Genomic DNA, 14,433 nt, shown 5'->3' on the forward strand with positions numbered 1-14,433 from the left:
CATTTATTTCTCTTTGAGGGAGACTGAAAAATGTTTTCAGGCTAGTAAAATCCTTATAATAATTTGTTTGTATTTAATTTCTTTTTAGATATACATGAATACAATTACACTTATAAGTAAGAGAAACACCCAGGAAACAAAACCTCACTTAATTAGGCTCTATGTCTCTCAGGCTGAGCTTTTCTAGAACTTATGTGACATCTTATTTATATTTGTGTCTCTAGCATAGTCTGGCCTATTATAAGCCAACTAGAGGCTCATGCATGAAATTCGTGCAAGAGTAGACCTTCCTTCCCACAGCTGCTGGCACCGGCTTCCCACTGGTACCTGGGACCTAGGCTTCCCTCTGGCCCCGGCTTCGTTGGAAGGATATTACCCTTAATATTAGCATATTACCCTTTTATTATTATAGATAATGATTGTTGAATGAAGCAGATTTCAATGGCTGAGCAGGTAAATTGATTTTAATTGCATTTTTATCAAATGCAAGTTAAAATACAATATTCTACAGGCCTTCCCATCATAAGTATATGTGTATACAAACTGTTTTTTCCTTGTTTCCTTATTTAACACTCTTCTTCAAACTCTATAAAGTTCTCTGCAGTCCATCCTCAGCTTATGATAGCTTCTCTTATTATAGTATTCTAAAAACAGACATTTTAATCATTCACTGCATATAGCATATGATGTTCCACAGCAGGGGGATGCTTTATAAGCAGTATTAGCGTTCAAAGACAAGTTGTCAAGTATAGAGTAATACTGTCTCTAGAACAGTGGTTCTCAACCTTGCTAATGCCGCGACCCTTTAATATAGTTCCTCATGTTGTGGTGACCCCAACCATAAAATTATTCATTGCTACTTCATAACTGTAATTTTGCTACTGTTATGAATCGTAATGTAAATATCTGTGTTTTCCCATGGTCTTAGGTGACCCTGCCAATGGTTCTCAACCTGTGGGTTGCGACCCACAGGTTGAGAACCGCTGCTGTAGAGCCTAAGACCATCAGAAAACACAGATATTTACATTACGATTCATAACAGTAGCAAAATTACAGTTATGAAGTAGCAACGAAAATAATTTTATGATTGGGGGTCACCACAACATGAGGAACTATATTAAAGGGTCGCAGCATTAAAAAGGTTGAGAACCACTGCTCTAGAATAATCTAAAGAGTTTTTTTAAAGAGAAAAAAATGATGAAGGAAATGAAATCAGCAATATTGCACTTAGAATGAATTACAGATATTTCAAACTTAAAACACCTAAAACACACTCTTAAATAATTTCTGAATATATTTTCTTTTCTATTTATATTCAGTAAGTGAAATATAGTTTTAAATTATCTCACCTGGAGGTTGCTGAGGCCAAAAATACTGCTGCCAATCCTGAAGTACATAGGTCAATCGAATAGCAATACTAACTGGAGGCAATGGTGTTAAAGGACATCCCTAGGAAATAAATGCAAAGACAGAATGGTGTAGCTTAAAAAACACACAAAGTGTTTTAAAAAACAATGCCAGAGAACAAAATGACATTAGAATAAAGCTGTTTAGACTACTACCTGGAAATAAGATACTAAATCTTATTAAGCAAAATACTCTTCCAAATATCTTATACAATTTCAATTATACAAGTACTAGAGGCCTGATGCATGAAATTGATGCAAGGGGCTCAGTCCTCACAGCCTGGGCTGCCTTGGCCCTCATAGCCCTGGCTTCATCCAGAAGGTCACCCAGACGGTTGTTCTGCTGTTCGGCCATTTGGTCGATTTGCATATTATACTTTTATTATTATAGATAATTTCTTTCTTTTTTTTAAATTTATTGTCTAAAGTTTTACATATGTCTCCTTTTTCCCTGCTTGACCTCCCCCCCCGAGACATGCCCCCACTATAGATAATTTCTTACTATTCTCTTAAGTCATATTAAATGTGAAAAACCTATAATTCATTTTTTTAAATAATGTAAAACTATTACAAAGTGTAAGACTAGGTTTGGGGAGATGATTGAATGTCTTTTCTTTCTTTTAAATGAAAATAAACTCAAATTAAAGCCAGTCTTGAATACTGAACCAAAGTTTCAGACTAAAACAAATGGCCACTCATGCAAAATAATTTATAGTAATGAATCAGTTAACAGAAGATTTAGATTTATCTTTACCTTCATTAAAAATAATAAAAATGAATGTCATCCAAACATCCTGTGACTTCAGCTTCCCTTAATACTACTCATCTTACATAAATGTGGGATAGGGCTTAAAAGTGCATAGGAATCACTTCAAGGAGCCTGTGAAAATGTAGATTCAATAGTATTCTGCATATCTAACCAGTTTCCAGGTGTTGTAGATACTGCTGGTTAGGAGGAAGAAGAGATATTTAGCTGAACAGCAGCATCTATAAATGTCACTAGTAGCTTTAACTGAATACAAACTTAAAGTCACAATATAAGGTGGTTGCCAAAAAGATAATTTGGTTTTGGGTTGCTGTATCCTAGACAAGCAAGATAAGATTCTGGCTGGTCAGTAATCATCTTTTTAGCCAGGTCCAGATAGCAAATGAGAGTTCACACGTAATAAAGTACAAATGGTCTAGAAACTATAAAAAGGTTGGTTTGATATGTAACCTCTACTCCAGTCAGAGAGCAATGTAGATAAATATAGAAAGAGAAAACCAAAAAGAAATAGCTAAGATCAAACATGACACTTTGTGGGCCCTAAAAAAGGTATGGAAAAATGATAAATGGGGCTCAAGGCACATGCCTGCTGAGTTGACAGCCTAGGATTGCAGACTGCACTATATGGGACCAAAAGTGTTCCACACAGAAGAAGGCGGGCACTGCAAGACCCTCTGTTTAAGACAGACACTGGGGCAGGGCACTCCTGCTTGGTACAGTGGCCTTGTTGGAAGCTATGGGACTGGGGAGAATTATTGTGTAAGGGGAAAAAACACACTCTTATGATCTGAGCAAATAATCCAATAACTCTAATACCCCAAATATCACCACAGAACAAGAGGCTCCAAACACCATTTTAAAATGTGTTTCTGAAATATTCTGCAGGTAGGGAACAACCACAAAACCACTAGAAAAAGCGGGAAAGTTTAAAATGTTAGCTATTCAAAATGAGCCTGCAAAAAAATTTCTTCAAAACATGAAGAAATGTAGTTCTAAAAGAGACAAATATCCAAATCAACAATCCAGCCAAGCCGGGTGTAGCTCAGCAGTGAGCGTCGACCCAGGAACCAAGAGGTCACCGGTTCGATTCCCAATTAGGGCATATGCCCAGGTTGCGGGCTCAATCCCCAGTGTGGGGGGGGGGGGGCGTGCAGGAGGCAGCCAATCAATGATTCTCTCTCATCATTGATGTTTCTATCTCTCTCTCCCTCTCCCTTCCTCTCTGAAATCAATAAAAATATATATTTTAAAAAAACACAAAAGAAAAAAAGCAATCCAAATATAAAACCATGAAATATAAAGAGCATCTGGGGGAAAAAATGAAGAATGTCTAAACAGAAAAAGGAAAGACTAGTGTGCGAAAGTTTTCAAAGATTTAGAGGCTCTGGCCTGCTGGTTCAGTTGGATAGAGTGTCACCCATACACCAATAGGCAGGCTCAATTTCCAGTTGGGCGCATATACTAGTAAGAGGCAACCGACTGATGTTTCTTTCTCTCCCTCTTCCTCTTTCTCTCTCAAAATCAATAAAAACATATCCTCAGGTGAGGAAATATATATATATATATATTTTAGAGAATTGTGGCAAAAGAGGATTTAAACTTAAATTTTATGTGACTCCAGAGGGCAGAACTGCTCCCACCCAAAAGGAAGTCTTTTCTAATCTATACTAATAAAAAGGTAATATGCAAATTGGTCACGATGCCCTCACAGTAACAACTGAACAGCAGGCTGTGTGGGGCGACAAGGCCAGCAGGGGGGTTAGTGAGGGATGACCAAATGACTGACCAGCAGGCTGCGTGGGGCGACCAGGTTGGCAGGAGGGTTAGCGAGAGACGACCAAATGACTGACCAGCAGGCTGCATGGGGTGACCAGGTCAGCTGGGGGGCAGTGAGGGTCGACCAGGCCAGCAAGAGGGGCAGTGAGGGGTGACCAGGCCGGCAGAGGGGGCAGTGATGGGCAACCAGACTGGTGGGGGAGGAGGCAGTTAGGGGTGACCAGGCTGGCAGAAGGGGCACTAAGGGGCAACCAGGCTGGTGGGGGGGGGGCATTTGGGGGTGACAAGGCCAGTGGGGGGGGGCAGTTAGGGGTGATCAGGCTGGCAGGGGGGGGGGCAGTTAGGGGCTATAGGCAGGCAGGCAGGTGAGCAGTTAGGAGCCAGCAGTCCCGGATTGTGAGAGGGATGTCCGACTGCTGGTTTCGGCCCAATCCCTGGGATCGGGCCAAAACCGGCAGTTGGATATCCCCGAGGGGTCCCAGATTGGAGGGTGCAGGCTGGGCTGAGGGGACCCCCTTCTCCCCCCATGTGCACGAATTTCATGCACCGGGCCTCTAGTAATTAGATATATGTAAAAATGAAATCAATTGCCAGTGAAAGATAAGAGCACTGGGACACTTAAAGTAGATGTTAAAGAGTAATTTTTATAAAGATAGTATAGGAGAGTTACATACTGGGTAGCTTTAACTATACACAATCATAAAACAATTATCACTCAAGAAGTTTAACATTAATGCCAATTTCTAATATATAGTCATTATTAAAATTGTCCCAATTGTGTCACTTATGGCTATTTTGTGTGTGTTTTTTTATAGACATGAGCATACAATGTGTAATTTCCTGTATGCCAGCATTTCTTTCTTTCTTTTTAAAATTTTTTTTATTGATTTCAGAGAGGAAGGGAGAGGGAGAGATAGACGCATCAGTGATGAGAGAGAATCATTGATTGGCTGCCTCCTGCATGCCCCGCACTGGGAATCAAGCCCGCAACCTGGGCATGTGCCCTTGACCTGAATCAAACCTGGGACTCTTCACTCCACAGGCCGATGTTCTATCCACTGAGGCAAACCAGCTAAGGCTGGCTATTTTGTTTTGATCAAGGATCATGTATTCCATTTAGCTTTTATTCTCCTCTAAACTAAGCAGCTCCCTATTTTTATTTTGCCTATTATGATAACTGACATTTTTGAAGAGTCTAGGCCAGTTTCTTTACAAGATATGGCTCATTTTGGAAATATACAGGTATTTCCTTATGTTTTATGATAAACATTTTTGGCAGGAATGCCTCCTGCATGCCCCCCTACTGGAGATCAAGCCTGCAAACTGGGCATGTGAACTGACTGGGAATTGAATCATGACCTCTTGGTTCATAGGTTGACACTTAACCATTGAGCCACACCAGCCGGGCTGATTTTATTTTTAAGATAAATCTGTCTTATATTCTATTCGATTATCAGTCAGGGCACATCCCAGGTTTCAGGCTTTATCCCCCATAAGGGGCTTAAAGGAGGCAGCCAAGTGATGTTTAGCTCTTACATCAATGTTTCTCTCTATAAAAATCAATAAACAATTTTTTAAAAAGACAGTAATTTGTAATTACTTTCTTCTAAGTAATTCCATTATCAATATTATAGAGAAATATTTCTATATATTCAATAAAATTACCAAATTGCTACTTTCATCTGGATTCCAGAAAAGACTCACAATATCAGTGCCAACTTACAATCTTTGATTTGAAGATATCCAGCAGACCCGATAAGTGAGTGTACTGATTTGGCACTTTTCGAAGATGAACCATTTCAAAATCAGTTCGGACACCAGGACCCTGACATTCTCCCACATACATTCTTCGCCATTTGTGATGAATTTGCACAAAGAGTGGCACCTGGCTGTAGGACATAATTAAAACAGGAATTTTTAAATGGTTGAAAGTTTTTTAAAAAGTAGAATAAAAATTTTATTCAATAAAAATGATCATATATTAGCCTTTCCAAAGTCATGATACATAAACTTGATTCACAGGTACTAAATAATACAAATTAAACCAACATTCATGATGATATACTTTATCATTTGAAGATATAGTTAATCCTTACTACTCACAGATTTTCCTACGTGCAAATTAGTCCACTTGCCAAAATTTATTTGTAACCCCAAAATCAATACTTGCAGCACTTTCACAGTCATTTGCAGACATGTGGAGAACATTAAAAATTGAGTCACTTGATGAGCATGTTTCCAGCTGAGGTTGAACAAGGCAATGCTGTCAAGTTTTAAAATTAGATTTTGTAACAAAATTTAAATACACTAAACATTTGGAAGCAAAGCACAAAAACAGTACTCTTCATTTTGAACATTCATTGAGTATTTCAGTACGTTTCCCTTTATAAATGCTCTCCCTAAAGGTTTTGTTGAGTTAGTCTTATATACAATATTCCAAAAGTATAATAATGTACAAGTAGTAATCCCAAGTATAATTAAAAAAAACCTAACACTTGATAACCATTTTCCTTCATAAAATATGATTAAAAATAGTTTTTTAACTTATTGTCTATTTTTCAAAATGTCCCCTTACCAGCCAGTGTTTCCCAAAGCAATAGACACAGAACTTAGAAGAAGATTGCACTTAGATTCACTGAGAACAGCATCGCTGTTTGCTGCAGGGGCGAGCACCACGAACTCTCGCAGTCCATACCTTAAAAAAAAAAAAAAAAAAAAGGAATGACTGCTATTAAACAGGGGGAAACTTCAGAACACAAAAATATATTATTTGAAAAACATTTTTTAAAAAGTCCCTTAAGAAAATTTAACAAGTCAGGTTTGAAGTACAGGCGTTTCTTTCTTTCTTTTTTAATGGCAACTGAACCTACAATCAGAATTCCTTCATTTAGTAAAATACTTCCATCATTCTACTACAAACTAGAAGTAATGTGCTGAAATCACAAGGGAAATAAATAACAGTTTTGCTTTAAAAGTTTAATTTTAAAAATGAAACATGAAAGCTAGCACTGAAATTTTGCTTTGATTAACTGATAACATTAAGTCCACTATCATAGAAAGAGAAAGTTTGAATGATTCCTAAGTGGCAGTAAAATAATTACAAGCCATGATACACTTGTGCTATTTCAAAGAGACAAATGGTTAACTTAAGTATCATAATTAAAGAAATTCTTTATTCTTTTATTTAATAACACATTAGGTAGATGACAATAGTATCAGAAAATAGTTTATTCTTGCTATGGTACTTTATAATAATGAAAATTTATTTATTTGCTTTAAAAATGCCTTTAAAAACCACAAATTTGCAGCCAAACTTTACAAACATGGAAGTTCAAGTTGGTGATCTTGCTTATTGAAAATTCCTGTCCTAGACTCTCCTCAATATGTATTTAATAATTTTTTAAAAAAAGATTATGAAAGGCATTACTCATTGCCTAATTTATTTAAACTCTAGATATGCAAAGAGTTGTGGATGCTTATCCTATATAATAAAAGCCTAATATGCAAATTGTCCCCTTGGGCGGTAGTTTGACCGCTCGCTATGATGTGTGCTGACCACCAGGGGGCGGCGCGGAACATGGTGGGCATCAGTGACACGGTGCTGGCAGCGGGTGGCAGTGGAGGCGCTGCTGGCCCCAATGCACCCTGATGAGAGCAGGACCGTGGCAGGATGGTGAAGCAGTTGAATGGGCGGCACCAGGTCAAGGCAGGTGTGAGTGGGGGCCTGATCGCCCTGCTGATTGTCCTGCAGACGGTGACCAACAGCAGCGGTGGGGGGTGGGGCCACCACCCAGCTCCTAGGCACTGAGGGAGCTGGGCAGGGGGCCCGGCCCCAATCAATCGCCCTGGAGGCAGGGTTGTAGAGCAGGTGAGGGGGTGGCACCAAGCCAAGGCGGGGTGTCAGGTAGGGCTGCAGGGCTGCGAGGCTGGGGGTGCAAGCTGGGGCCCGTACTCTGCAGGCCACCCCAAGGGACCCCACCCATGCCTGAATTCATGCACCGGGCCTCTAGTTTTTATAAACATTCTCCTCAAGACATCCTCCAAATGGCAGTAAATAAAATCTTCCTAAATAGTCCAACCCATAACCTGTTTATTGTTCAGATACAAAAATTCATTTTGTCTTCTTACCTCACCTCTACCCTCCTCAAAATTAGTTATGTAGAAGCAGCATCAAATACTGGAAGGAGCCCAGAGCTGTGAATTTTAAGCTCTAAAGGTCTTGAAAAATAGGTGTTTTTTTTAAATGTCTTTGGAAGACAGAAAACAAGAGAACATTTCCCTGTGCCACCCCAACACTAGAATGAAACCACTGTCAACAGTTTGCTGGTTCTTCTTCCAGAAATATTTTATCTGTCCATGTACCAACCCTATCTTCAAATAAGATTATAATATATATGTATATATACATACTGTATATATCCTACATAATACAAAGCTAATATGCAAATTGTCCCCTAGACCGGGAGTTCGACCAGGGGTCCGGGCCAGCCAGCAAACTGCCCGTGGCCCCTCCCCCAAGTCAGCCCAGCCGATCGGACACCACCTGTGCACAAATTTGTGCAACAGGCCTCTAGTGTGTGTGTGTGTGTGTGTGTGTGTGTGTGTGTATAAAGGGTAATATGCTAATTAGACCGGACATCTTCTGGACGTCCTTCTGGACAAAGCCACTGTGGCAGGGGCCGAGGCAGAGGTGGTTAGTGGTGATCAGGCTGGCAGGGGAGGGCAGTTAGGGGTGGTCAGGCTGGCAAGGGAGGGCAGTTGGAGGTGACCAGGCCAGCCGGGGTGGGGGGGGCAGTTGGGGGTGACCAGGCCGGTGGGGGGGGGCGAGTTGGGGGCAACCAGGCCGGCGGTGGGGGGGAGCAGTTGGGGGCAAACAGGCAGGCAGGAAGGCAGGTAAGCAGTTAGGAGCCAGCAGTCCCAGATTGTGAGAGGGATGTCCGACTGTCGGTTTAGACACAGAGACTTAAAAAATAAATAAAACCCTATTCAAAGACAGCATGATTGTTTAGATGGAAAACCCTAAAGACATTACAATATTCATAGAAAAGCAATCTAGTAATGTCATTGGATATAAGGTCAATGCACAAAAATCAGTCCTATTTCTACATACTAGCAACAACTAGATGAATTTGTAAAAATAATAGCATTAAAATAAATCTAACAAAACATATCCAGGATCTGTATGCTGAAAACTAAGACACTGATGAAAGAAATCAAATAAAATCTAAAAATTTGGAGAGACCAATGATAACCAAGTTCATAAAATGGAAGACTCAGCATAGTAATGATTCAATTTTCCCCAAACTTATCTAGAAATCTAAAACAATTCCAATCAAAATTCCACCGGGACTTTTTGTACATAAAGACAAACAAATTCTAAAATGTAAATGGAAAAGTGAGGGAGCCAAAATGACACTGAAAAGGAAGAATAAACTTGGAGGAGTCACAGTAGCTAAATACTTATTATTAAAACTACAGAAACCAATAGCATCCAGACATACACCCACGGTTTGATTCCGGTCAGGGCACATGCCTGGGTTGCGGGCTCCATCCCCAGGAGGGGGCTTGCAGGAGGCAGCTGATCAATGATTCTCTATCATCACTGATGTTTCTATCTCTTTCTCCCTCTCCCTTCCTCTGTGAAATCAATAAAAACATTTTTTTAAAAAGCTTAACAGAAATTACATGATGGCATTGAGATTCTGATAAACACACTATCTGCCATTATATTATTAAATCCTCACGAATACCCTTAAGGTGCATGTTATTTATTATGCTGACTTTACCAATGTAGAAACTAACACAGAGAAATTAAGTAACTTGCCTTAAGTTGACAACATAATAAGTACTTAAACTAGAAATTAAACATAGGTTTGTATAATTCAGTGTCTGGCCAAACAGTAGGTGTTCAGTTAATGTCGAATGAAAGTCTTGCTCTATAACAGGGGTGGGGACCGTCTGGCCTGAGGGCCGTGTAAGGCCCACAAAATCATTTGGTCTGGCCCTTCCAAGGCAATTGCAAGCGGGTCTCGAAATTCAATAAATCTATGCACTTTTTCATAGCAACATAAATTTATATTAAGCAAATGATGTTATAAATATTCAATGGCCCTTGGCGGAAAAAAGGTTCCCCACCCCTGCTCTATAAGAACATGCTGCCATCCAATATACAGTATTTTGTCATGTTAATGTATATATTCACATTTAAATTATCCATTTAAAGATCAGGGGATTCTTCTGATTAAATTAAATGGATAATTTATTGAATTCCTTTTATAGTTGTTTAAATTGTTTAAGTTCAAAGTTTTTAAAATATCATACTAAAATAACAGTATTTATGAAACAATATCCAGTTTATTTGCACTTGCAAATAATTTATTTTTTAGTGTGCCACATAATCTGCTTACTATAGTAATTACAATGGAATGAACAAAAAAGGAACACAGATGTTATCATTTCCCCTTTCTTAGAAATTCTTTAATAAAAAAATTAAAAGACCAACTCACACCAACAGAATAATTTAAAACCAGTATATAAATTCCCTTTACCAGGTCTCCTTTCTTGACTATGGCTCATACTTGGACCATTTTGGTGATGGTGTGTTTTAATGCCACTCCCTCCGAAATAAAATTCAGACATACTTTGAATTACTAAAAAAGATAAAGCCCTTTTAAATGTGATGTGCCTTTTTATTAATGTGTCACATTTATAATTTAGAGCTTTGATGTTATCATGTAACTGAGATCAACATTTTTTTTTCAATTCCATTTCCAACAATATATGTTAACTTTTCTATGGTATTTAAGTGTTCTATACTAATCATCAGAATTAGGTTAGATACTACCCTAGATATGATACATACTGTGCAGAAAAGAGTTAACAGCAGGCCAGTAACTGCTATCCTTAGGATAATCTACTTGCAAGGCCTACCTTTGCTGGCACCTGGGAACTTGGATTTAGGGAGGTTTCTCACTTCTGCTCTAACTGGTAAGAGTTACTGTGCCTAAAATGTTTATACAAACAATGTAGTTTATACTGAACACCTGCTTCCTTCTGGGAGTCTGAAATTTTGTTATTTTTCAGTCAGAAGGTGCCACCCTCAATTAAAAACCCTGAGAGCAGAGCCTCTAACAAGCTTCCTTGGTAAGCAACATTTCATATGTTGTCACAACCTGGTGCTAAGGGAATTAAGTATGTACTGTGTGACTCCACTAGGAAAGGACTCTTAAACACTTGTACTGTCTACAAACTTAGTCTCAAGCACCTTTTCCTTTTGCTGATTTTGCTTTGCATGCTGTCACTGTAATAAGTCATAGCAGTAAGGGCAGCTATATGCTGAGTCCTGAGGGTCCTCCTACCAAATCATCGAACCTGGGCAGTCTTGGGGCCTCCCCAACACATTTCCTAAAAGTTCTGAATAAAATGTATACCTACCATCTTACCAGGCAATGTGCTCTTGGAGGAAAGTCATTATTCATACACAGCAAATCTTGCATAGACTGTGGAAGAACATCTACAAAAACATTAGATAATGAAAAAGTTAACTGTTCATCCTAAGGCAGAATTTTGTAATATGATTAAAGAAATATTATAGAACATGTCTTGCTAGTCCATGTAGTTTTGCAATTGCTTAAAGATTTAAATCTAGGGCTAGCACTTAGATTTGGAGGAAGAGGAATGTCTTTCTCTCTCTTAGCAAAATGTCCTTAACTGACCAGAAAAACTTTAACACACATCCTGCATATTTATTTTCTAAATGAATAAAGGGTATTTTTGACTGACAGCTCCAAAATTTATATGTTTTTAATACCCTACTCACTCACAGTTATATACTAGCATATCTCAGGACGAAGATTTTGGTGATTTGACCTATAAATAACTATAAGCACATTTATTGAATATCTAGCATGGGCCAGGTAGTAGTTGCCTAATTCTCCATAACACCTTCTCTGATCTTTCCCAATTAAAAGCAATCCTTTCTCCTCTGAACTCTAGGAGAACTTTATCTATGCTTTTGGATGGCACTTTCTACCTCCTATTAATTACTGTTACTTACCTATAAACCTTATCTCCCCTACTGAAACATAAATTTAAGTTTGGGTTCAAATGGACTTAGCACAGTAACTAGCACATGGTAGGCACTCAATAAATATTTGCTGATTTAATTAATTTTTAAATGATGCTGTGATTCTTCCTCTGAAAAGATCACTTCTACTTCAGATGCTCTGGTGAAACAACTATGCATATGTAAAACATATCCAGAGGATACAATCAAGAGAACTAAATTCTTATTCAAAATGACAATCAATCCTACAAGAGTTTAAAATACGTATTAAAAAAAGCCTACCTTCTAGTACTTCATCCTTTCCTTCTTTATCAATGGATTCTTGTACAAGATAATGATGAGTAACTGAGAATTTGAAGTCAGCAAAGAAAATTTCATCTGATTTCTCTTCCCATGTGCCAGAAGTAAATATACCCTGTATTTAACAATAAGAGGAGGGGGGGGGGGGAAAGAACATTAAAGTATTCAATAGCTACCATTATGTTTATTAACCACAGGAATTTTTTTCCCTTTTCCTGCCAACTAATCTAAAAGTTTCATCCGGTATCTTCCACACAATTAAAGAAAAAGGAAAAATATGTAAGTGAATAAAATAAAGAGGAAGTTATTTTATAAATGATTTATCAATGTTCCTTTTAAAAAATTCCCTAGAATATAAACTATTAAGGAACTTACAAAATTATTACTTTCAAGTACTTTTTGTGAGGTGGGTCTCTATATAAAACTAGAGGGCTAATGCACGAAATTCGTGCAAGGGGCTTGGCCCTTGCCGCCCGGCTGCCTCTTGGCCCCGCCCCCATTGTTCCGGAAGGTCGTTCAGCCATCAGGTCTAATTAGCATATTAGCTCTTTATTATATAGGATCATAAATATCTAGGGTGGTGGTGGTAAGAGATCAATCAAAAGACTTGTATGCATGCATATAAGCATAACAGACACTAGGGGAATAAGGGTATATGATGGGGGTGGGGGTGGCTGGGGAGAGGTCAATGGGGGAAAAGGAAGACATATGTAATATATGTAATACTTTAAACAATAAAGAATTTTTAAAAATCATAAATATACAATAAATCCCATGCCTCTTCACATGCAAGAAAAAACCCCACCTTTCTACCAATAGCAGAATCCCTGAGTTACTTTTAACAAAAAATGATAAAATTTTATAAATTAGAAAGTACATGGCAATAAAATATACTTTTATAAAATCTCAAATCAAATAACATCACTACAGCACACAGCATTATGGAACATAGAAATTGCTTCATAAAAAAGCAGTTTGTAAAATCAATTTAAGTGATGTGACATCAGTAATAAATTAGCTTAACAGGTTTTGCAAGCTTCTTTATTAAGCTTTGGCATTCAAATATTTCCATTTAAATAGCAATTTGTTTTTGAATTTTGTTTATACTTTATTTTTAAAAATTTTTAAATTACAGTTTACATTCAATGTTTTATTTTTATTTAAAAAAATCTTTATTGTTGAGAATATTACAGATGTCCCACTTACCTTCCCCTTGCCCATCTCCACCTGGTTCCCACCCCATCCCAAGCCTTCACCACCCTACTATCTGTGTCCATAGGTAAGATCTTTGGTTACAATCTCTTCCTGCCCCCATCCCCCTTCCCTTTGAGATTCATCAGTCTGTTCCATGCTTCCATACCTCTGATTCTATTTTATTTATCAGTTGATTATGTTCATTAGATTGTTTACTTTGATTTTTAGATTCAATTGTTGATAGATATGTATTTGTTGCCATTTTATTGTTCATAGTTTTTATAGCTTTCCCTTCCCCTTCCCATTTCCCTTCTCCCAGAATACACTTCAACATTTTATGTAATACTGGTTTGGTGGTAATGAACTCCTTTAGCTTTTTCTTGTTTGTGAAGCTCTTTATCTGACCCTCAATTCTAAATGAGAGCTTTGCTGGGTAATCTTGATTGTAGGTCCTTGATATTCATCACTTTGAATATTTCTTACCACTCTCTTCTGGCCTGCAAAGTTTCTGTTGAGAAATCAGCTGAGTCATATGGGCAACCCTTTGTAGGTAACTGTTTTTCTCTTGCTGCTTTTAAGATTCTCTGTTTTTAACCCCAGGCATTTTAATTATGCTGTGTCTTGGTGTGGGCCTCTTTGGATTCCTCTTGTTTGGGACTCTCTGTGCTTCCTGGACTTGTAAGTCTATTTCTTTCACCAGGTAGGGGAAGCATTCTGCCATTATTTCTTCAAATAGGTTTTCAATATCTTGCTCTCTCTCATCTCCTTCTGGCACTCTTATAATGTGAATGTTGGTACGCTTGAAGTTGTCCCAGAGGCTCCTTACACTATCTTCATATTTTTGGATTCTTTTATCTTTTTGCTCTTCTATTTGGGTATTTTTTTGCTTCCTCATATTCCAAATCGTTGACTTGATTCTCAGAATC

At 38.2% G+C, this 14,433-nt stretch overlaps 1 protein-coding gene across 5 annotated transcripts in view; it reads right to left on the reverse strand.

Moving 5' to 3' along the window:
• Positions 1-14,433, reverse strand: part of RAB3GAP1 (RAB3 GTPase activating protein catalytic subunit 1) — a 115,359-nt gene that overhangs the window by 51,740 nt on the left and 49,186 nt on the right. For all 5 annotated transcript variants that reach the window (XM_080670640.1, XM_080670639.1, XM_080670638.1 and 2 more), the window contains exons 4-8: positions 12,296-12,428; positions 11,383-11,461; positions 6,524-6,643; positions 5,672-5,837; positions 1,350-1,449 (exon numbers count right to left, since the gene is read on the reverse strand). In XM_080670640.1, coding sequence (XP_080526766.1) covers positions 1,350-1,449; positions 5,672-5,837; positions 6,524-6,643; positions 11,383-11,461; positions 12,296-12,428 — 598 coding nt within the window. The remainder of the gene's footprint in view (positions 1-1,349; positions 1,450-5,671; positions 5,838-6,523; positions 6,644-11,382; positions 11,462-12,295; positions 12,429-14,433) is intronic.

Source organism: Plecotus auritus (genome assembly GCF_963455305.1).
Source record: "Plecotus auritus genome assembly, chromosome: 5".
NCBI classification, from domain to species: Eukaryota; Metazoa; Chordata; class Mammalia; order Chiroptera; family Vespertilionidae; genus Plecotus; species Plecotus auritus.